Below are 25,544 nucleotides of genomic sequence, written 5' to 3'. Positions count from 1 at the left end.
AGGAGATAACTAAGAAAAAGAACTAGAAACTGCCTGTCCTTCTTTCATAAACACCTGCATCTTGATGGTAAAATTTCATAAGGGAAATAGAAATATGGTCTTTGGACATAGCAGAAGTTTCCAGAATGTTCTTTACCATCCTGTCTCTTCACTATCCAAGGTCCAAGTAGGCCTTTCCAAACAGTATGGAAAGCAGCAACTAGTTGTTTTTCAAAATTCAAAATTTGGCTTGGATATTTTTATTTTATCCTACTTTATTTTTATTTACTTACTTATTTTAAGAAGGAGTTTTGCTCTTGTCGACCAGACTAGAGTGCAATGGTGCCATCTTGGTTCACTGCAACCTCCTCATCCCAGGTTCAAGTGATTCTCCTGCCCCAGCCTTCCCAGTAGCTGGGATTACACATACCTACCACCATGCCCAGCTAATTTTTTTTTGCATTTTTAGTAGAGATGGGGTTTCACCACGTTGGCCAAGCTGACCTCGAACTCCTGACCTCTGGTGATCCACCTACCTTGGCCACTTAAAGTGCTGGGATTACAGGTGTGAGCCACAGTGCCCAGCCAGCTTAGGTCTTTTTAAATGTAGGGGAACAAAGTACTTGAAAGCAAATCCTGAACACTGCTAATTAATAGGAAACAGGAAAGGCTTGGGGAAGACAAACAGTTATACTTTATATTTATTTTTCTTCCTAATGCCAAGCATAGATCATAGGGCTAGCTCTGCCAGAGAGGATCCCAAGAGAATAGCTCACAGAGAGCAGGACTTTGGGGAGGACCTTATTCCATTGGCATTTTGGGTTTTTTTCTGACTAGGTTTTGACTAGGTGCTCATATGAGTTCACCGTCCCATAACCTACATCTCCCAAAATACCAGGACAGAGAGGCAAATGTGTAGCTGGAGAACAGAGGGCCAGCCTCAGCTGGAAATTTAGCCCCTCCTAAGTACCTTAGCATTCAGAGGGTTTTAAGTCCCTAGGAGTAATAAGAAAGACATTTAATGTGTTACTAACCTCACTGGAAAGAAAATTGATAACTCAAGATACAGCAGGTCCACAAATAAAATTGTTTCCTTCAACATTGCTTTGTTAGATGGATTAGAAAAAAAAAAAATGATTCTTGGCTGAGACCACTGTCTGTGTGAAATTGGCACATCCTCCTCAGGCCTGCATGGTTTTTCTCCAGGTCCTCTAGCTTCCTCCTATGTTGCAAAGGTGTGCACTGAAGTTCATTGATGTGTCTAAATGATCCTCGTCTGAGTGAGTCTGGAGGTGTGTATGAGTGTGCTCTGCTATGAGATGCATCCTGTCCATGGCTGTTAGCTGCCCTGTGCCCTCAGCTGCCAGGATGGGCTCCAGGCACCCTCAAACCTGAACTGGAATAAGTGGACTGGAAAATGAATGAATGAATGAATACAAAATACTGTAAAATCAAAATGTGTCAGACCAAGCTTCATGCTCACACCTGTAATTCCACACTTTGGGAGGCCGAGGCAGGAGGATCGTTTGAGGTCAGGAGTTCAAGACCAGCCTGGGCAACATAACAAGACCTCCCCATCTCCGCAAAGAATTATAAAATAAAAATAAAAATTAGCCAGACATGGTGGCATGTGCCTGTAGTCCTAGCTACTAGGGAGGCTAAGGAGGGAAGATCACTTGAGCCCAGGAAGTTGAGGTTGCAGTTACCTGTGATCACACCACTGTACTCCAGCCTAGGCAACAGAGGGAGACTCTGTTTAAAAAAAAATAAAATAAAATAAATTGTCAAGTATACAATAATCATACATCTGGCAGTAAAATGAGTTTGGCTAAAAGTAAATAAAGTATACAACAATCATACAAATGCGCAACAATAAACGATGCAGTAGGAAAGCACTCAGCAAGCCCGCCAATATTTGCTCGTTTGTTTTTTAACTGCATAGTGGTAGTAAGTACCCCTTCCAATTTTCACTTTGCAAGCATTTATTTTTTGATTTAACCTGCCACCACTATGACCGCTGTCATAATTACCAAAAATTAGGTAAATAATTATCTTACTTGTTTTTATTTATCTTTCTTAAAGGTATATGTAGCTCACATTTGTTTCAGTGTTTAATATTGCATTTTGTGCCTTTATGTAGAAATGTGGTGATGTTTTTGTGGCCAGAAATATGCCATAGGACTGTAACTCTTGTTTACATTAAATCGCTTTGGTGAAATTGTTTTCATTATATGTGGTTTCACTTAAAGTCACAATTTCCAAGAACCTATCAAAGACATTAAGTGAGGACTTAGTGTACTTACAAAGCAGAAAGATGGCATCTTGCTCATTTTTGTAGCTTTGAAGCAAGAGAAAAATATTCCCTAATTCACTCCTGCCTTAACACATGCCAGCAAAGATATATATTTCCTATTCATTTGCTCTAACTACACCTACTCAGAAAAAGCAGGATTGTTTAATTTACAGCTTAAAATCAAGTTATAAAGTGCTATATAGAACTGTACAATCAGATGCATTTGAGTATAATGTAATTGACGACTGACTCTCATCCTCGGTCTAGCCCTGTTCCTAAACAGGATAAGTCTCTTATTGAGGTACAGGATGTTGATGGGGAGTGCAACATTAGGCTGGGAGGTAATGTCTTGTAATAATTTGGGATGTTCCCAGGTCCCTTTATATGTGAACAATATAGTTTCACTATCTTTACTTTTGTCCTTATTGTGACAGTAAACACTTGCTGAAAGGAAGTTTTCCATTAACCTCAAAATTGAAGGACTCTGTATTTTATGCTATTTCATTATTTGAACCTGCATTGTCATGTTACAGTTGGTTATACTGTGTTTTCAAATACAGAAGTTATTAATATAGGCTTGCAGGATCTGTCTTGTAACCATTCCAGTGTTCCTCAATTTTCTCAGATATAAGAAGAGACTAAGATGGAACTAGCTCTCATTCCGATTCAGATGAGAAAAAGCAGTCATATGCCTCTATTTTGAAGGACAGCATAAAACACTCTTGTGAATTCTGTACTGGGAATCTTTTTAAGAGACAGGATCTCACTCGGTTGCCCAGGCTGGAGTGAAGTAGTTACAATCATAGCAACCTCAAACTCCTGGGCTGAAGCTATTCTCCCTCCTCAGCCTCCTGAGTAGCTTGAATCACTACAGGCACACACACCACCATGCCCAGCTCTTTTTATTATCATTATTATTATTATTATTATTTGTAGAGACAGCGTTGCCCAGCCTGGTCTCAAACTCCTGGCCTTAAGCAATCTTCCTGTCCCAGCCTCCCAAAGTGCTGGGATTACAGGAATGAGCCACCATGCCCAGCTGTACTGGGACTCTTGATAAACGGTTATTCAACATTTCCTTTGGGGAGCTAACATCTGGGCATTTCACAGGGCTCCATAATAATGGCTGGTGGCTTCAGTTTTGTCAGCCACCCAGCCTGTATGTGAGTCCTCCATTCCACCTGACCTCCCCTCATCCCCTAGACATACCCCTTGAAGTTCCAGGGTCTGTATATTTCCAAGTCTCCTTTGGGTGTGGCCTGGCCCGGCACATGGCCATGGTGACCACATTGCTCAAAATCAGATCCCTTCTGCATGTTATGGGGTCCACACCATGCCAAGTACACCAGCCATGGGAAGGAAAATGTAATGCAGGAGATGAGAACCCAGATACCAGTAAGAGATACAAGAAGGGCAGCCAGGCACAGTGCCTCACACCTATAATCCCAGCACTTTGGGAGGCCAAGGTGGGTGGATCACCTGAGGTCAGGAGTTCAAGAACAGCCTGGCCAACATGGTGAAACCCCATTTCTACTAAAAATACAAAAATTAGCTGGACATGCTGGTGGGCACCTGTAATCCCAGCTACTTGGGAGGCTGAGGCAGGAGAATTGCGTGAACCCAGGACGCAGAGGTTGCAGCGAGCCAAGATTGTGCCACTACACTCCAGCCTGGGCAACACTATCGAGAGAGAGAGAGAAAGAAAGAGAGAGCGTGCTACAAGAAGGGCAAATCTGAAAGCGGTCAGAGGTGAGGCTCAGAGTCAGACAGCTCCACAACCCAATTACCGGGGTTAAAGCTCTCATTTTCTCATTCTGTCATTATTCTCCAAGTGTCTTTTGGCAAGTTTCTTAGCCTTCTATTCCTCACTTTCATAATCTACAAAATAAGAAGTAATAGCAATATACACTTCATGGAGTTTTGATGTAATTAAAGTTCTTGGCACATAATTAAATTTCTCTTAAAAAAAAAAAAAAAAAAAAAAAACTCGTAGTACTATCATCATCATTATTGTCCTGGAGTAAAGAATTGGAAGCCATGAAGGAAAGTTTTCCCAACTATATTAGTTTCCTTGGCCTGCCATCCCAAAATACCACAAATCAGGTGGCTTGAAACCACAGAAGCATATTATCTTATAGTACAGGAGTCCAGAAGCCTGAAATCATGGGATCATTGTGTTTGCTTCCTTCTGGAAGCTCTGTGGGAGAAACCAGCCCCTCCTCTCTCCTAACTGCTGGTGGTGGCCAACAATCCCTGGTGTTCCTTGGCTTGTAGATGCATGACTCCAGCCTCTGCTTCCATCTTCTCTGTGTCCCTATGTCTTTGCCTTTTCTGTCTCATAAAGACATTTTTGCTGTATTCAGGGTTCACACTAATCCGGTGTGATCTCATCTTAAACTCTACGTTAAGTACATCTGCAAGACCCTTATTCCAACTGAGTTCATATTCTGATATTCCATGTGGACATAAATCTTGGGGTGACTCTATTCATACCACTACAGCAACTAAGAGCAGTTTACAATAAAATCAGAAAAAGAAACCATGAACAATTCCTGGAAAGAATGTCATCTAACCCTGGGCATGATGTTTATGGGCTAAAAAGACTGTGTTGTGTGGGTTGTCAATCCAGCAAGCTGGGCTACCCTGAAGTGACATCACTGAGTCAGAGCCAACTGTCAAACACAGAGTTAATCAATGTACTCCCATTCCAACTGGGGCAAACTTTTCTGGAGAAAACATGTATCTGACAGGGACAGGTTGTACACATCGGGCAACATGCACAGGTAGTAAGCTCTTTGCCCTGTCTCTCCTGACATGTTGTAGTCACGATTTAACCCCAAACTCATTCCAACATTGAGTAATACAGTGCAAAGGGCATGGGCTTTACAGCCTCAGGAAACTGGATTCTAATCTCATCCTCTGCAACTTACTAGCTCCGCTTGCCACCTTCATGGCCTCAGAGGAGGTACTTACCCTCTCCAAGCCTTAATTTCTGCATCTGAAAACTGGTCATAAAACCATCAACAACTTGCAAAGCTGCTCTAAGTATGAAAACTAATATATGCAGAAGCTGCACCCCAGTACCTGACGTAAATTTCAGTGAGTGGTTGCTATTTGTCTTAGTCTATTTGCACTACTATAATAAAATGCCTGAGACTGGATAACCTATAAAGACTAGAAATTTATTTCTTACTGTTCTAAAGGTTGGAAGTTCAAGATGGCACCTTGCTACTGAGTCCTCCAGAAGAGACCAGTGCTATGCCCTCACATAGGAGAAGGACAGGAGGGCAAGAGGGCCTACCTAGTTCACTCCAGCCCTTCTATAAGGTTGGAGTGAGGGCTCCACCCTCATAAATGAATCACCTCCTAAAGTTCCCACATCTTAATACTATCACACTAGTGATTAAGTTTCAATATATGAATACAGGAAGACAAATTTAGAAAAACAGCACTATTATTATCATTATTGTGAGGTAGTAGTTTCATCTGTCCCCCACTAGGCTTGAGGGCAAGAAAGCCAAAGGGACCCTGAAGAAGAGCTGTGAAGATCCATGTGTCTACATGTATCTCAATATCTCTTCCTCCATCACCACCTGCACTCCAGCAAAAAGTAAACTGCATAAACACACAGTAAATATTCACTGACGTAAATGACACACAAACTGCATTCCAAATATAAGCACTGCCTCAATGAATGAACTTCCAATAGCCTTTCAAAATTTGGAGCCCAACCAGGATAGCCCTTGACAAATTATTTCCCTTTCATGACTTAGCAAGTGAACACTGTACAATGCAAAGGCAACACAAAGTAGTATTAGTCCTCTAGTGTATGTCAATATTTAGAGAGGCTTGGACCATAGAATGGTATTTGGAGGCCAGGCATGATGGCTAATCCGTGTAATCCCAGAACTTAGGGAGGCCAAGGCAGATGGATCACTTGAGGCCAGTAGTTCGAGACTAGTCTGGCCAACATGGTGAAACCTCATCTCTACTAAAAATACAAAAATTGGCTGAGTGTGGTGGAGTGGGCCTGTAATCCCAGCTACCTGGGGGGCCGAGGCATGAGAACTGCTTGAATCCAATAGGTGGAAGTTACAGTGAGCCAAGATCGCACTACTGCACTTCAGCCTGGGTGACAAAACAAGATTTTGTCTCAAAAAAAAAAAAAAAAGCATTTGCAGGCCACGTAACTCCTCTTTCATGACAGCGTTTTTATTACTTTATTTACTTTGTATTATTAAAGTAACACGTGTTCGCTGGAGAAATGTTAGGAAATACAGGCAAGGAAAAACAATAAAAATCATTCTTAATTTCATGTATAAAGAGAGATTTTTTTCTTTAACAATACCTTACAACATTTTCCCAGTCATTAGTCTTCAACATCGTTTTTTAAAGTTGTCTAATATTCCATTATATAAACCTACCAATATTAATTAAACCTATCCCCCATCACAGGAATTTTAACTTCATTCCAATATTTAGTTACTGAAAACAAAAATGCAATGATATGAACATATTCCTTATTTATTTTACAAATTCATAATAATTTGGCATTTATTAGAACCTTGCTCCCTTCCCCAAACATTTGCAATTAACCCAGAAGTAAATTTCCTTGATTTATGAAAAACTGATTTTTTTATCCGGTCTGAAAATCTGCTTGCAGCTTTGGCTGTATGATCTAATGCAAACCCTTTCCTGGCCACCTATATCCAGTAACTAATCGGTAGTCAACTTTCTCAGCTCTGGCCGCTTAGCTTACTTGTTCAGGGCACAAAGGCTAATAGGGTCAATGTCATGGGATATGAACTGGATATATACAGGCTAGTTAGTTTGCAAGTCCAAAGACTATTTCTGTAACTCCAGACAGCTGCCATTTAAAAGCTGGCTATTTCCCAGAACTGGGCAAAAGAGCATGGGTGGATCAACACAAATTCATCACCACTACTGGAAAGATAATGTGTCAACAGTTTCATCTCCCCCACAAAAAACAGCTCAGAAAAGTATTCATATTAAATTATATAAAACTGAGGAGGCTGTAGAAGAAGAAGAAAAAATAATATTGGGAGGACAATTAGCTGACCTTACACATTTCTTGGTTTATCAGCTTAGTCTGCGAGTAACCCGCCATTTCTACACGAGAAAAACTCAGCAACATGTTTCAAACTGCGGATGGTGGTGTTATTTAACAGGCGATATTCTCTTGCAGCTGACACAGCCCTTGGCACTGATGATGTATATGATGAAAAAGGATGCCAGTGTGATGTATCAGTGGAAGACCTCACCCCACCACTTAAAACTGTCATTCGAGCTATCAGGTCGGTGAAAATCTTGAACAAAGTGATTCAGAGACATACTTCTGATTAATTGAATTGCTATGTTGCTAAGTTATTTTTCTACAGGCAAATATCCTGAAATAACCACTTTCCCTTTTCCTGTTCATCCATAGGCCTATACATTGTGAAATATTTGTTTCTTAATACAAAACTCTGCTGTGTTCAGCGCAGTGTTATAAAACATGGGTAGGATTTGAAAAACCAGGCCATATTAGAGAGATTCCACAAGTCTTGGCTTGTCATGTGTATTTGCTGCTTTAAGGACATTTTGAGTATTGCAGCAATTGGATTTTTAAATTATTTTTATGACTTGCTCATATTTTATATACAAATATAATGTATAAAATATAATTTTATATACAAATACAAATATAACTTTCTCATTTTATATACAAATCTGTATTCTGTACAGAATTGTATATCAAAGAAAAGGCCTTGTAGGCTATTTTAAAATGTGTTGAGTTCTGAAAATGGGAAACTTGAAGTATTTTGCAGTGACTTAGTCTTATTCTCTGAAATGTAATTGTTAAAAGCTTCTCTTAATTTGCTTCCTCTACTGATGGCAGAGAGCTAAGAGAGTACACATAGCAACTTAAATTTACATTTTCCATGACCTTTCCCACCACACACACACACACACACACACACACACACACAATCTGGATCTGGACTAGATGAACTGCTGCATGCTCAGCCAGCCCAGTTTAATCCTTTTGGGAGAATTTGTATCCGTCACAGAATGCTGGGTAACTATATTGGGAAAAAAAAAAAAAAAAAAAAAAACCTCAGCCAGATAGAAAGAAAGAAAATTTAAGTATCCAAACCAGGCCAGGTACACTGGCTCATGCCTGTAATCCCAGCACTTTAGGGGACCAAGAGGGATCACTTGAGGTCAGGAGTTCGAGATCAGCCTGGCCAACATGGCAAAACCCGATCTCTATTAAAAATACAAAAATTAGCTGGGCGTGGTGGCAGGCACCTGTAATCCCAACTGCTTGGGAGGCTGAAGCAGGAGAATCACTTGAGCCCAGGAGGTGGAGGTTGCAGTGAGCAGAGATCACGACTCTGAACTCCAGCCTGAGCAAAAGAGCAAGACTGTGTCTCCAAAAAATAAAATAAAATATCCACACCAATTTAGCTATTCAGATGCTTGGTCTAATCTTAAATATCAGTATGATTGATTACTTCTATTTTTAGTTAGTCATTTGGCATCACGTTAGACACTGCTTTACTCTATAGTTGAGAGTTGCTGGGAAAACAGAAATGAATTCTAAAGATTTTCATAAATATTTGTGGGGTTAAAGCATGGTATGTTAAAACTCCAGAAGATGCTTAGACACTATCTGTAGCAGCAGCCTAAAAAGAAAAGTGAAGTCCAGTTACTTCTCAATGGAACCCTCAAGTCGCAAACCCTATGGGTGGAGAGATTATACCTTCCTGTTTGGCCTGGACAGTCCCAGATTATGCCTGTAGTCTCATCACAAATGTTAATAATGCTCCCCATCTTTCTCAAAGTGTCCTAGTTTGGACAATCAATTAAATGGTCACCATATCACTGGTGAACCTAGAAGCCTTGGGTGATGTATAAGCCCAGATAACCCAGAATATGTAGTGCAAAGATGTCTAAAGCCTTCAGTTAAAGGGATAGAGAGGATTTAGAGCTACGCTGTCCAATATGATAGTCACTGGCTACTTGAGACTATTGAGGCTATTTAAATTTGGATTAATTAAAATAAAATACATTTTAAAATTAATTGATCAGTCACACCATTCATATTTCAAGTGTTCAATAGCCACAGGTGGCCAGTGGCTACTTCATCAGAGAAAGAAACAGAACATTTCCCTCGTCACAGAAAGTTCTATTGAACATTACTGGTCTAGAAGTCACCTTGAAATTTTTCACATGCATTGAGTATATCCATAAAAGACCCTAAAGTAAAGGTGGGGCAATTCAGTCCACAAATTAATCTGACTTGCAACACGTATGGAAAATCTTATCTAGTGAAAGCAGATCAGGCTTCCTAAAGTCATGCTTAACCCAGTTTATGTCATTTCCCAAGACCTTCTGAAGCTTTCTTCTTTTGCTTTACAACCTATAAAAAGGATTGCGAGTTTCAAGAAAGAAAATGAAATAGGTTTATTCTGCCAGCTAAGCACTTTAGCAACAGCTTAAGATTTTCTTTGTTATTCTTCTTGAAACTCGACTGATTTTGGTGAAGTCCTTTGCAGAATTCCCTCGCTATTCAGAATTCTTTCTTGGTTCTTATTTTTAATGTAATTTTACTATTTACATATCTATCTTTTGGTGGATTCCTGAAGTTTTCTGCTTGCTGCTTTGTGATACCTAAGGGGGATGCTTTTCTCCTCCATATCCTGATTCTGCTTAGTGCTTTTTCATCACTTCTAAATTCCATTTAAAATTAACAGATTCTGTCGCTTGAACCCAGGAGGCAGAGGTTGTGGTGAGCCAAGATCGCGCCACTGCACTCCAGCCTGGGCAACAGAACGAGACTCTATCTTAAAAAAAAAAAATTTTTTTAAAGAAAATAAGATTAACAGATTCTATAAATACCTAATAGATACGCTCAATAGCTTAATAACCTAACTGAAAATTTTTTACTCATGGTATACTTCATTTCTAAAGATAAATAATTTTAAAACCAACCAATACAATTAGCGTTCTAAAAAGAAGTTTGTAGGTATAAGTCCTAAATCTTATGCAGAAGGTTTCTTTTCCTAAGGAGTTTAATTATGTTAATAAGTTCAACATCAGTTGCTGGAAAGGTTTTTTGCCAGAACATGCCCACCTCTTGCAGCTCCCCTGAAGCAGTATATATATTTATATTACTGATTGCAAGTGTGAAACATCTATTATTCATCTCTAAAATAGTAATTTCATTTTAACATTTTTCTTATTTTTAATTGTTAGAATATTTAATATGATACTTAAATATGCCTTTTGCATTTCAGTAACTGTTGCAATAGTAGTTTTTCCTAAGAGCCAAATTAAAATGGGTAACAAAAAATACACATTCCACTGCAAGAATGACAGTATGGAAAATAATATTACTACCTTCACAAAGAGCAAAGTAAGAATTCTTATTTTCAGCTATCAATATTTATTAAACACCCGCCATCTTCTACAACCATCTGATCTTTGACAGACCAGACAAAAACAAGCAATGGGTAAAGGATTCCCCATTTAATAAATGGTGTTGGGAAAACTGGCTAGCCATGTACGGAAAGCAGAAACTGGACCCCTTCCTGACACCTGACACTAAAATTAACTCCAGATGGATTAAAGACTTAAACATAAGACCTAACGCCATAAAAACCCTAGAAGAAAACCTAGGCAAAAACATTCAGGACATAGGTGTAGGCAAGGACTCCATGACTAAAACACCAAAAGCAATGGCAACAAAACCCAAAATAGACAAATGGGACCTAATTAAGCTCTAGAGCTTCTGCACAGCAAAAGAAACAATCATTAAAGTGAACGGGAAACTAACAGAATGGGAAAAAATTTTTGCAATCTACCAATCTGACAAAGGGCTGATATCCAGAATCAACAAAAAACTAAAACACATTTACAAGAAAAAACAAACAAGCCCATTCAAAAGTGGGCAAAGGATATGAAGAGGCACTTTACAAAAGAAGACATATATAAGGTCAACAAACATATGAAAAAATGCTCATCATCACCGGTCATAAGAGAAATGCAAATCAAAACCACACTGAGATATCACCTCATGCCAGTGAGAATGGCGATCATTAAAAAATCTGGAGACAACACATGCTGGAGAGGATGTGGAGAAATGGGAACACTTTTACACTGTTGGTGGGAGTGTAAATTAGTTCAACCATTGTGGAAGACAGTGTGGCGATTTCTCAAGGATGTAGAAATAGAAATTCCATTTGACCCAGCAATCCCATTACTGGGTATATACCCAAAGGATAATAAACTGTTCTATTATAAAGACACATGCACACATATGTTCACCATGGCACTGTTTACAATAGCAAAGACCTGGAACCAACCCAAAGGCCCATCAATGATAGACTGGACAAGGAAAATGTGGCACATATACATCATGGAATACAATGCAGCCATAAAAAATGATGAATTCGTGTCCTTTGCAGGGACATGGATAAATCTGGAAACCATCCTTCTTAGCAAACTGACACAAGAACAGAAAATCAAACACCGTATGTTCTCACTCATAGGTGGGTGTTGAACGATGAGAACACATGGACTCAGGGAGGGGAGCCACACACTGGAGTCTATGGTGGGGGAAACTAGGGGAGGGACAGTGGGGATTAGGGAGTTGAGGAGGGATAACATGGGGAGAAATGTCAGATATAGGTGATGGGGAGGAAGGCAGCAAACCACATTGCCATGAATGTATCTATGCAACAATCTTGCATGTTCTTCACATGTACCCCAAAACCTAAAACGCAATAAAATATATATTTTAAGAATAAAAAATCTGCCATTTTCTAGAGATGATTAAAGATACTCTTTGAACTTGTCTGGATGCTATTGTCCAAATGCATTCTGACACGTTTCTAATAATGTCACTGTTTAAAGTACATAGTAAAGAATGACTATTTTTAGACTTTTTCCAAAATATGTCCTCTACTCAGAAGAAAACTTCGTTTTGTATATTTCCTCCTGAATTGTCACAGATTTTTCTCAGAATATTATTTCATGGAAATGCAAAAGTTGGCTGGAAATATGTTTCCAAACTCACCTCTCGGAGTGAAGACTGTACTTTAACAAAACCTCCATATTTTAGTGATTCAGTTCAAACAATGTTGTTTCTTTTCATTCATAGAAATTAGTTCCTAAATGGAAAGATAAAATTAGCAGGAAAGTAAGTCAGCAAATGGATAAACTCTAGAGGATTCTACACACTCACTTATACCTATTTCATAGTAGGTTACCCGTTTTTCTGTCACTGACTGAAAAATATAGCCCATAAATTACCTAGATGTGTTCCTTTAAAATGTCAAGCATCTGGCTAATTGGGAATATCTGAAGGTAACAGTTATCTTTCATGCTAGTACTTGGCATTGTAGTCATTACAGATACATGAATCTTGGGCAAAATTTTACACAAAAATTAATATATGTTTCTTTAAAATAACAGGCCAGGCATGGTGGCTCATGCCTGTAAATCCAGCAGTTTGGGAGGCCAAATCGAGCGGATCACTTGAGCTCAGGAGTTCAAGACCAGCTAGGGCAACATGGTAAAACCCTGTCTCTAAAGAATAAAAAGGAAAAAAAAAAGACTGATACTAAAATAACAAATATTTGAAAGTCATATACAGCTGCATATTTATGCAAGAGCCCCAAAATAATAACTTTTTTAAATATAACAGAAATTGTAGCTCTGTACTAAACTGGCAGGTAATTTATCAGATATGCATACCAACACAACATATAAGTACTGTGTAAAGGATTCAGCATTTGAGGAAAAAGCTTTGTTAAAACAGTGTAATACAAAGAAAAAAACAATAACAAAAAAAAAGTACAGTGTAATACAAAGCTTACCTGCTTCTTACCAGTATTGTTTTCATAGAATTACTACATCTAGGATCAAGGCTACTTTTTTTTTTTTTTAATTTGTAAAATTATTTCAACAGATGTAAAATTATCCTGTCAAATTGCTATTAAAAGTTTCTAAGCACTAATCTCTGCATGGATTGGTACCCAACAGTTGGTGAAGCAGCTCTGGTCCACAAACCAAGCTTTTAAGGCTACTCCTAACAAGATCCTCAATGACTGTTGTTTTCCTATCAATTTGTTTATACACCATGTTTTCTGTCAGTTGTCAAGAACTGAGTCAAAATACTGTGCAACCTGTTCTTCTTCTGAATATCCACAAAACCACTGATGCATATGACTCATTATTTTGAAGAGAAATGACCAAGAAGCTGTTGATTGTGTCTAGCTCTTAACGTCTCTTACTATCTCCATGCAATAATGGTCATGCCTGCTATGTTTCACTTTATGCTACCTTTTCTTTCCCAGGCCAGACTAGCCTTTTAGAGAATAAAATGAATAAATAAGTAAGGTCCAGGGTGAAAACTCAAACAAGTCTTTAGTTGAAGCCACAGCCGGGCTTTACACAGGCACCATCACCTAATTTTATCCCCTCCCACCACCCTCCCTAAAGCTGCTAGGGAGAGGTAATCCAAGAAACAGGACAGCCTCTGTACACCCTTGAGCAATTCACATTCCCGCTTTAAGCCTCTGTTTCCTCATTGGCAAAATGGGGATGGTAACGGTATTGACCTCATAGAGTTATGGAAAGGAATGAATAAATGAATAAACATTTGCAAACTACTTAGAACAGTATACACAGTCAGCATTAGGTAAATGCTAATATTATTACCCTTGAGTTGTCTGGACTCCTAATGCCTTCCAACATGCTGCCTCCACTGCCCATACTCTGCTCTGGCTTATCCTTTTCCTTTCTGAGTTCCACTCACTCCCATGACGAGTCACATGAGAAGCACTTTGTTCCCTCTTCTGAAGGGTGCTCCCATCTTCCAGAACATATACAGCCTCACCTGCTTGCATCTCCTTCACCTGGCAGCACTTGCCATTATCTCCTTGACGTTACCTTCCCACCACCTGGCCTGAGAAATTACTCAGAGCTGGAAGAGCAATTTTTTCACTCATCAAGAGCAACCTTGAGTCAATGTTCCAAGTAGATTTCACCTCTTTTTTCCTCAGGGTGAGCTTGCTGCCTTCCCAGGCACCCTCTGAAGAAGCAACAGGACAATGAAAGGGCTAAGTTAACTCTTCTCTCTCCCTCCCTGACCTTTGCCAAAGCCTGACTATAGACTCTTTAAAGCTCTCCCCAGGGGTTCAGTACATGCATTTAAAAAATAGATCTTGAGCCTCAACTGTGCAGCAGGCACAGAGATAAACGTTAACAAGAAAGATGGATCCCTGCTTAGAGTGTGAGGAGCCACCAGAAAAGTGGGGTCTATTGTAATGCAGAGAAGCATATTACTACAGTGACAGAAATCCAGAATGGTTTGGGCCAACCTATTTCAGCACTTGTGGGGAAGGTGGCATTTGGGAAGACTTTCTAAAGAAGGAAAAGAAGAAATCTGGTAGATATGTGGGAACTAGCCAGGTTACTAAGGAGGGTGGTAGAGGCTGGCAGAGAGAACTGCAATTGCAAAGAAGCAGAAATGAAGGTGGCATTTGAAAGTATGGGTGATGGCTGAAGGTGGAGAACAAGGATGAGGAGAGTAAGCGTGAAGAGAGGAGCAGGAACCATAAAAATGAGCAGGAATGCGGAAAGATTCTAAGTACAGAAATGAATTTATCAGATCAGGGCTTGATATGGTTTGGATCGGTGTCCTTGCCCAAATCTCATGTAGAACTGTAATCTACAATGTCAGAAGAGGAGCCTGGTGGGAAGTGATTGGATCATGGGGGCGGATTTCGCCCTTGCTGTTCTCATAATAGCAAGCGAGTTCTCACGAGATTTGTGTTTTAAAAGGGTGTAGCACCTCCCTTCTCTCTCTTCATTCTGCTCCAGCCACATAAGAAGGCTGCTTCCCCTTTGCCTTCCACCATGACTGTAGGTTTCCTGTGGCCTCCCCAGCCATGCTTCCTGCACAGCCTGCAAATCTGTAAGCCAATTAAACCTCTTTTATTTATGAATTTTCCAGTCTCAGGTATTTCTTTATAGCAGTGCAAGAACGGACTAATACAGCAGTTCATTTGAAAACTTGGAAAGATGACTCTGATTGCAATGTAAGGAATATACTGGAAAGAGAGAAGTATTGTTACAATACCTGGATCTGCCAGAGCCTGAGCTGGGCAGTCATGATGGAGAACAATGAAGGATGGATTTCAGATAGGATTTGGATATTTACAGATAGGAGAGGATGGAGGGAAAGAACAGGAGGAATCAAGGATGGCACACCTGGAGGATGGTGAGACAGAGGCTGGCTTGAGGGGAGATGGTGCATTATTGTGAGTGTTGAGTTCAAGCAGTTACAGTAGGCCTCAGCAGTAGGTGGATCTCTGGATCTGACACCCAGGAGAACAATCTGAAATTTGCATAAATTTGGTAGCTGTCAGCACAGAGATAAATGGTTTGCAGAAGTCTCACCCCAAGGACTAAAAAGAGAAGATGGTCAACACAGAAGTCTAAGCCTCACAAACAGGAACTGCAAAAGGAAGACTGCTCTGAAGGTGACAGATTCAAAGCATCCAGACAGATGGAAAACCAGGAGAGTGTGACAGAAGAGGAGCCAGAGGAGGAAAGTGTTTCAAGCAGGAGGCAGATGTCAACTCTGTTAAATGCCACTAAGAGGCCAAAGAAGATAAAAAGTGAGAAGGTCCTCTGAAAGTGGCAGTGAGGTCATCCATGACTTCGCAGAAAAATTCATTAGAAGGAAAAGGGTTTGAAGCCATATGGTAAATAGAATGCTTTTTTAAATTACAAGAATCTTTCTCTCTAATACGAACATAGATGAAGCGTCAAGAATTTCTTTGTAACTAGCAAAGGCTCATCAACTCTTCTAAAATAGCTCACATCTGATCAGCAAACTGAAGAACCACTAATGACATTTCAGAGTTTCTGAGGTAGGTATGCAAATCAGGCCTCACTGTTACCCTGGGTTGGGTGATAAAGTTTTTCAGTTTTTTTTTGTCCCTGTGTTCTTCCTGTTCTGAAAGGCATGTATGGGACCATTCTCTTGACCATCCCTAAAATGCAGTCTCAGCTGTGAATCCTTCTTACATCTCACTTCATACTTCAGGCAAGAATACGCCACAAGTAAAGAAGAGGCACATGTTTGCCATTGTGGGTTTTGTCAAATCTACAAGCTGTTTAATCACCAGTTCTTAATTTTGCTGATGGCATCTCTGCTATTTTAGCAGAGGTGATGAGTCTTTGTTTGCAAGTCACTATTAAGACATTCTTGACAGCCAATCTATGACACATTACAGTAAAGGATGCTGCTAAAAGAACACTTTATGGATCATTTAGCACATATCTTTAAAATCCACTAATATACTCCTTAGAATGTTCTTTTTGCTTATTTTTGTTTTGAAGGTAATTACTTGTGGCTACATTTGCTCTGAGGCTGTGTTAGTGTTTTCACTGAAGATACACTTACTTTATAGCATCTGAGATATTAAACCTTTTATTTGGCTGTAATTTAAACTGAGTCTTCTATTCTTTGCTAATAATATTACCTCCTATTCTATGCTCAAAATATTTAAAAGCAGTCAACATGTATAGTCAACTTATTTATTTACTTATTCATTTCACACTTTAAAATTTATGCAAGATTTTATACTCCTAGGAAAACAAATCCCCAAATTTAGTTGCCGTATCAATGCTTACAAATTCCTGGCAGAAAAAATTAAAACAAAACAAAACAAAAAACCACTTTTCCAAGGTTAAAAAAAAAAAAGAAAAAAGGAAGAAAAAAAAATTCCTGGCAAGAAAGACTTGCTCAGATCTGGAAGTTACTACTCTTACACCCTTAAAGAAAATCCAACAAAATCTGTAGTTGGGGGAAGGTGCAGTGGGTCATGCCTATAATTTTAATACTTTGGGAGGATGGCTTGAGCCCAGGGATTTGAAGCCAGCCTGGGAAACACAGCAAGACTCCGTCTCCACAAACGTTTAAAAAAAAAAAAAAACCTCTGCAGAAGAGTCTACTAGATCCTGCATGTAAAAGACAATAATGGCAAGCATGAGGAGGACATGTCTACCCTCAGTGGTGGAAACAGTGTGGCCACAGAACATCTGAATGTCCTAAAGGAGCCAAATGGAATATCTGCTTGCCCCTACAGTGAGAACATCAGACAGACTGTACACACGTGAAGTTAATTTACATTTCTCTATTCAGAGTTAAAACCAAGAAAATGAGACAGATCAGTGCGTTCAGGGACTCCTGGGGTTCCTTGGTTTTGTCTAGTAACCCAATCTGAGATCAAAGAAGAATGGAGGAATCTTAGATATATAATTTTATAACTTGCTTTGCAAGTTATAAAACTGTCAGAGTTTAAATACTGTATACACAAATGCAAATCTGTATTGTTGAATTATGTTTATGTATTAACAGGCAAACAACATTAAAAAGTATTCTAAATAACTGACATATATGCCTTCAATAATGACGCAAATTATCAAGCCCTTAAGCCCTAGTTGTCTGCTGGATTTATTCCATGATCACTTTCAAGAGAAGGCTACCTCAGGGGAAATTCTGTGATCAAAAGGCTGTACGTCACCTGAAGGATGAGTCTTGGGGTTCGTGCTTTTAAGACAGATGCTGTATTTCTCATGGAGAGTCAGAAATCAGAAGACAGAATTTTCCAAACTGGAAGAGGGAGTATTTCAGTCTGTTTTCTGATATTTATAACAATACCTAAAACTGATTGATTTATAAGGAAAATGAATTTATTTCTTACAATTATAGAGGTTGGGAGGTCCAAGGTAGGGGAGGTGCACCTGGTGAGGGCCTTCTTGATGGTGGGGACTCTTGTGGCATCCTGAAGCAGCACAGGACATCACACAGCAAGGGAATTGAGCATGCGAAGTGCTAGCTTAGGTCTCTCTTCTACTTCTTATAAAGCCACCAGTTACCGTCTCATGATGGCTCATTAATCCATTAACGCATTAATTTATAATTCATTCATACAGCCAGAGCCCTAATGATCCAATCACCTCTTAAAAGTTTCACCCTTCAGTACTGCCACATTGAACATAAAATTTCAACATGAATTTTGGAGGGGTCATTCAAACCATAGGAGAGAGATGTGGAATGCATGTCAATAGTGTAAATTAACCCAAATAACCAATATAAAGCAAGGGGTTAAGGGAGAGAAACCCATATCCACCCCATAAACGTAAGATCTGCAATCACAAGGGGGCCATTCAGCAGCCGTCAGAAACTTAATAATATCCCCAGAGACTCAGGTGCAGAGTAGGTAAAGGACTGTCATCTTCTCCAAAAATCATCTCTGATTACCTCTACCAGTCTGGGTTAAACATCCCTCTTCTGAATTCCCGTATGAACCTGGGCTTCCCACCACCTTGCATTCATGAAGGGAATTTTAACTGTCTGCCTACTTGTCTGTCTGCCCTGCTAGACTGGAAGTGCCCCAGCAATAGGATTTGTTTTTTCATCACTGTGTCCCTGGCATGTAACACGGAAGCTGACATATAGTAGGCACTCAATAAATGTTTGATGAATGAATGAATGGATGGATTCTTAAGTCTCACTCATGAGGCATCACTGGGGGAGGCAGCCACATGGAGCTCCTCTAGAGAGCTCCAAGCTCTGGACAAATGAAAATCTCAAATCCTATCACACAGAGCTCACAGTCGCAGAAACCATTGTCTTGCACCATGATTGCAGAGGGGAAAAGACTGGTGACCAAATGATCACTGTCATCACGTAGGAGGCTTCTTTAACACTGTCAGCTCCCAGTAGTTAACGGTTCGGAGCCTAGCACAGTACTCAGCACAACGTCATAGGTGCTCAATGAATATTCATTGAAAGAATGAATGAATTAGTCATTTTAGCACTTCCTTTCCCTTCCAAGGTAATCTTTTGAAAAATCAATAGAACTTCTTAATGACTTCTTGCATGAAACTTCAGACCTCACTCAAGGAAAGGGAGACATTTGGGTTCTGATTAGAGGACTGACACCAAGGCACTCTAACACCGTTCCTATGGGTCTGACATGTGTAACTGAGAAGATTTATGAAACTGGCATGAATCATGATCACTTCTTTGCATGAGAGCAGGGACTGTTCCACCCCCAACACACTCCACCACCACATGCCACCGCAACCCCAATCCTGTCTCTACTCCAGTGGCTCTCAACCTTGGCCGCACATTAGCATTATCTGAAAAGTTTTATAAAATCTTTGGACCTCCCCCTGGAATAATTAAAACAGAATTTCTGGAGGTAAGACCCAGGCATTTTTTAAAGCTCCCTGGGTGACTCCAAAGAGCAGCCAAGCTTGGGAAGTATTACTGTCTTGACAGTCAATCAAACTGCCTCTTCAGTTCACAGTTGGCTGAGCCCTCTCCGCCCTGCACATGGTTTGGCTGCTGGCTGGGTCCATCCATCTGTTTGGTGGTGGCAGCAGGCACTGCTGCTTCTGTTTTCTCATCGTTCTTATCTCTGCATATTCATATGCAATATTTTTACCCTAATTTAGAGGATTGGAATAAGACTTTTGTAAGATTTTAAAACTCATTGCAGTACAACAAATGCACCTACATTTCCTTATAAGTGCACATGTGTTCATGTGTATATATAGATGTCGTCTACCCAGAGTTTCACTTTGCTTTAGTTATTTCTTCATGCTCAGAAAATTGTATGAGCAGGCTTCAGTTTCAAGAGGAGATACCAGTTTAGGTTTGTGATGAATCTTTTACACCCTCTAGTGGTACTGCTGGGCCACGTCAGTTTTGTACAATAGGTTTATTAGACTCCTAGCCTGTTCATAACCAACAGCATCAAAACAGACTAACCTTAGGGGTCTTTTGCTCTTTGCTGCTGTGTTAGTCCCAGGGATGCAATTTACCCTCATGAAGAAAAGAAGCAAATGAGTATGTAACTTACTCCTCGGCCTTTTGCTCGTTCTCCAAAGGGTTTGTCATAGGTGTTTAATGACTATCCATTGAAAGAATGGATGAATCAGTCACTTCAGCACTCCCTTTTCTTTCTAAGGTAATCCTTTGAAAAATTAATGGAACTTCTTAACTACTTCTTGCGTGAAACTTCAGACCTCTCTCAAGGAAGGGGAGCATAGTAAGAACCGGATATTCACTTAGCAAAAGTTTATTGAACACTTACCATGTGCCAGGCACATGTGAGTAAAGAGCTGTATCACATTAAAGTGTCTTTTTCGTTGTTGTTATTTTGTGTTAAAGTATTAAGATCTTAATATTAAGGCAGTAGAGGAACCTTGTGATTAAGAGCCCAAAGCTGGAGCCAAGCTGGTCTATATCTTAATTCTACCATTACTGTATATTTAACATCAGGCAAGTTTCTTAAACCCTCTGTGCCTCAGTTTCTTTATCTGCAAAATGTGGATGGCAATAGTACCCTTCTCATAGGATTATACTACAAAATGCTGCCTAATATTATTATTTTAATCATTAAATATACCTTAAAGGTCCTAATTTAACTCTATAATGATTTGCCCAGACACTCTTTTCTAGTAGGAAATACACAAGTCATATGAAACTCTTTTTGTAAGCATGTAAGAGGCCACCAAGGTCTTCTGCTCCTTCCCCAGGCGAGTTCATGGGCTTTCATTTATTCCTGGCTTCATGGTATTTTTTCATAGCTCTTCTTATCTAAACCAGGGGTCAGCAAACTATAGCCAGGGGATCAAAATCTAAGCCAAGGGGCTTGTTTTTATAAATAAAATTTTACTGACATGTAGTTACACTCATTCATTTATTGTCCTATGGCTGCTCCCATGCTACAGTGGCTGACTTGAATAGTTTCAGCAGAGACCATACAACCCACAAAGCATAAAATATTTACTACCTGACCCTTTTAGAAGATGCTTTCTGGCCCTTGTCTAGACACTAAGTCTCTCTGGACTTACTCCCAGCTGTGTTTAGTGAGACACAGAAGGTTTGGGCTAGCCTATGTGAGAACTAAGCATAAAATCAGATTTCACTCTTCTACCTGCCAGCAAGAACTCCCCTACCACCCAGTCTCCCCTCATCCCCCCCAACCTGTAGTTAAAGCCCTTAGTATATGAAACGTAAATCTTAAAAATTGGAGAATTAAAAGATCTTTTGAATTCATAATCTGATAGCTACTCTGAGACATTTTCCTCAATTTTCAGCACCCACATATTTTTCCTGGGGTCTAGGATTATTGAACTCTGAGCTTCTTTGCTCTCTGCAAATAACTAGATAATGGCCTAATCTCTCCCTTTCTCAAAGGCTAATTGGGTAGCTTTTTGCTCAGGATATATCTTGGGAATATATTATATATATTTGCTAGAAAATATACCTTGTAAAGCAAAACTAACAGACTCTAATGAGACTGATGCATATATCCTACAAATGAGGTAAAGTAAGCAGATGACCCCTAAAATTTGTGATAAAAGGGAAAACATTACAATTATTGGAGGTGGGTAACCCATATTAGCCATGGCCTGATTCCCAGAGGGGACCTATGAGAGAATGCAGGTGCCCAGATTGAAAGGTAGAGGTATTCCAAGCATGGGATCCCCCCTGGAAAGACAAGGACAGAGATGGATGGATAAATGACTAATGTGGCCTTGGATTCATTTGTGTGAGAATGTCAGAGTATACAGGTAGAGAAGGAAGTCAAACCATACACAGCCTAAACATTCTCCTTAATGTTTACAAGGTTGCCTGCCTGGGATTCACTCTGTGATGCAGCGCCATGAGTGGAATGGTAAAAATGTGAACCTTGGCATCAGCAGTAACCTTGTCCTTACTAGTTCTGTGACCTTGAACAGGCAACTCAACCTCCTGAGCTTCACTTGACCCAAATGTCAAAGGTGGAAAATTCTTAGAGTTTTAAGTTGACATAATGCAGGTAAATACTTAGTACAGCACAAGTCATCAAGCCAGGCACAACTCTTGGAGACCCACTCAACATTAAGTTGAGGAGAGTAAGGTGTATGTCTTGCCCAACTTTGTATCCCCGCCATCCAGTTCTGTGGCCAGCAGATGGATAGTGGTTGCCCAGGTTAAGTTCAATGCATCACAGAGACAGAGGCAGTTCCAGGCATTCCAATCATGACCACAGAAATAAGAAGATGCTGCAGGGGCCAAGGAGGACAATACTAAATATTCAGGAGATACTTGCTCAGACTTAGCTTAGACTCAAGTTTTCCTCTCTCTACCTTCAGATTTTGATCATGAAAATCATATACTGTCCCTAGAACAAGTGAGGGGATTGAGTAGAGAGAGGGAGGCTGAGATAATTGAATAATGTAAACCTCTCAAGTTACATGACGCTGCTGACTAGGCAGGCGTCTTCATTCACAAAGTATGATGGCTAAAAGTTAGGAGCCCCAGGGAGCATCCCCCTGACCTGGGCCTGCTTAGAGCAAGCTAGGCACACATGATTTTTGGAAGCACTGATGGCAATCTCCTAGGAGCAAAAAACTGAGGTTGCATTCTTTTTAGACTCTAGCCACATGTTTTCTACTGTTTTCTTTGTGGTCTTATAAACCATAAATTTCATTCAAACAACATAATTCCATCCCAACAAGCTCTTCCCTCTCTTTTGCCTGGACAGTTTTATTTTGCTATTAGGCCTCTCTTTACATTTGCTGCTTATCATGTTGCAGTATTATGTATTCCTTGACTTCCAGTGTTCTTGCCTTTCTCCTTACTTCCTCATGATGATGTCTTATTGTTTGCAATGCAGTTGCTTTGTATGATCCTAATTACATTGGCAATCTAAGGGAAAAGAATGTTATATATTCATGATTTTCAGAAGTAGTTCTATTTAAAAGACTTTTCTGAACCACACATTGTCCTATTAAATGAATGAACATTTCTTTTACTTTAGAAAGTTTTTTGTATTCATGGAGGAAACTCAGAGGCTTATGCTCTCTCTGAAATGTGCCTGAAGAACTTGAATCTATTCTAAGGCATTCTTTTTAGAAGATCTGTACAAGTCTGCCTTGTCACAGAACACAAACAACTTTGAACTATGGAATAGCAAATCCTCATTTATTTCTTTAGCTAGCATTTAATGAACCCCCTAATACTTGCCAGGGATTATGCAGGATGCTAAAGTAAAAAGCACAGTTCCTGGCATGAATAAATTCCAGTGGGTAAGACACACTGCCACAGATTTAGCTGCATCATAGTACATTTGAAAACACAGAGAAAGACCATCTACCCCAGTGAGGATGGTTAGGAAAGATTTCCTAGAGCACTTGGTGCTTCAACTGAATCTGGAACAATTAGCATTTTACGTAGAATGCAAAGAGACAGAATCCTAATGAATGAGCACTTTAGTGACAGGAAAATCCAGATGGGCTGGAGAGCAGGCAGCACGCAGAGAAATGACTAGAGATGAACATTTGGAAAGAGAAGGGAGAGCTCTCACCATCCACCACCCTCTTCCCTCTAGAGTTGCCCATGTCTCCCCAGCAGAGCTTCTAAACAAATAAACCTCCCATGCTCATTAAACTCTGTGCCAAGTGTTAGGATATCAAGAGTAAAAGACAGAATCCCTGCATTCAGTGCTCTCACACAGTGTGGTGGAAGAAGCTAGTTTATAAGCAAACAATTATAGTGTGGTGTATTAGGTACTAAATTAGAGGTTAATAGAGAATTGATTAACTGTTTTGTTGGAGTCAAAAATTCTCATGAAAGAAGTTATTTTTTTTTTTTTTTTTTTTTGAGGCGGAGTTTCGCTTGTTACCCAGGCTGGAGTGCGATGGCATGATCTCGGTTCACCGCAGCCTCTGCCTCCTGGGTTCAAGCATTTCTCCTAACTCAGCCTCCCAAGTAGCTGGGACTATCGGCACGCGCCACCATGCCCAGCTGATTTTTGTATTTTTTAGTAGAGATGGAGTTTTCACCATGTTGACCAGGATGGTCTTGATCTCTTGACCTCATGATCCACCCGCCTCCGAAAGTGCTGGGATTATAGGCGTGAGCCACCGCGCCCAGCCCAGAAGTGACCTTTTTTTTGAGACAAGGTCTTACTTTGTTACCCAGGCTGGAGCACAGTGGCAAGATTGTAGTTCACTGCAGCCTCAACCTTCTGGGCTCAAGTGATCCTCTTGCCTCAGCCTCCCAAGTAGCTGGGAGCATAGGCGTGTGCCACTATGCCTGGTTAATTTTTTTTTTTAAGACAGATTGAGCCTTTTGTTGCCCAGGCTGGAGTGCAAGCACAATCTCTACTCACTGCAACCTTCGCCTCCAGGATTCAGGCAATTCTCCTGCCTCAGCCTCCCAAGTAGCTGGGATTACAGGCACCTGCCACCATGCCGAGCTAATTTTTGTATTTTAGTAGAGACATGGTTTTGCCATGTTGGCCAGGCTAGTCTTGAACTCCTGACCTCAAATGATCCACCCACCTCAGCCTCCCAAAGTCCTGAGATTACAGGCATGAGCCACTATGCCTGGCCACGCCTGGTTAATTTTTTATTGTTTGTAGAGACAAGAGTCTCACTATGTTGCCTAGGCTGCCCTCAAACTCCTAGGTTCAAGCAATCCTCAACTTCCCAACGTGCTGTCATTACACGTGTGAGCCACCACACCTGGCCAAAAGAAGTGACTTTAAAGCAGAGTCTTGAAGACATAGCAGGATTTCAGGAAAAAGAAATAGCAAATGTAAATAATTGAAGTATATAATTGATTGGCTGGTGTTTAGTGGACCCGCACATACTTCATTGTTGCTGGAACCTAAAGTTCCAAGCAGGAAGTGGAAGGTCATGAGGCAAGAGAGAGAGACAGAGGCCAGTTTATAAATGGCCATAGAGGATGTACTTCTAAGGAGTTTGATGTTTATCCTACAGGCCATAGAAAACCAATGAAGGACGTTAGGAGCAAGGTAATGTGCCCTTACTTGCATTTTGAAAGGTTTATTCTTTCTCAGGCTACAGCAGCATTGATGCAAATGAGGGGACAGCTTTGAGAGTTATTAGGACACGCCTGGACTTCTTTTAACAAAAGTAAAATGACAGGGTCATCATTCTTTATATAAATTATTGATTTCAAAAATATCTATTGGCCAGGTGCAGTGGCTCATGCCTGTAACCCCAGCACTTTGGGAGGCCAAGGCAGACAGATCACTTGAGCTCAGGAGTTTGAGATCAACCTGGGCAACACAGGGAGACCCCATCTCCACAAAAAAAAATACAAAAATTAGCCAGACATGGGGGTACGTGGTTATAGTCCCAGCTACTTGGGAGG

The 25,544-nt window shown here is 40.2% G+C and overlaps 1 protein-coding gene and 1 long non-coding RNA gene across 7 annotated transcripts in view; both read left to right on the top strand.

The window, feature by feature from the left end:
• The window catches only part of KCNQ5 (potassium voltage-gated channel subfamily Q member 5), a 594,633-nt gene that overhangs the window by 556,785 nt on the left and 12,304 nt on the right, over window positions 1-25,544 (top strand). For all 6 annotated transcript variants that reach the window (XM_032274419.1, XM_032274415.1, XM_032274416.1 and 3 more), the window contains one exon: window positions 7,479-7,587. In XM_032274419.1, the coding sequence (XP_032130310.1) occupies window positions 7,479-7,587 (109 nt within the window). The remainder of the gene's footprint in view (window positions 1-7,478; window positions 7,588-25,544) is intronic.
• Window positions 12,854-13,501, top strand: LOC116548952. The gene is made up of 2 exons (XR_004267655.1): window positions 12,854-13,101; window positions 13,142-13,501. It is a non-coding gene; the product is annotated as an uncharacterized LOC116548952 (long non-coding RNA).

The sequence above is a fragment of the Sapajus apella genome, unplaced genomic scaffold (assembly GCF_009761245.1).
Source record: "Sapajus apella isolate SASKATOON/1434 unplaced genomic scaffold, GSC_monkey_1.0 scaffold6, whole genome shotgun sequence".
NCBI lineage: Eukaryota > Metazoa > Chordata > Mammalia > Primates > Cebidae > Sapajus > Sapajus apella.
Note: the sequence above shows the minus strand (reverse complement) of the source record. Positions and strands in the feature narration are given on the sequence as shown.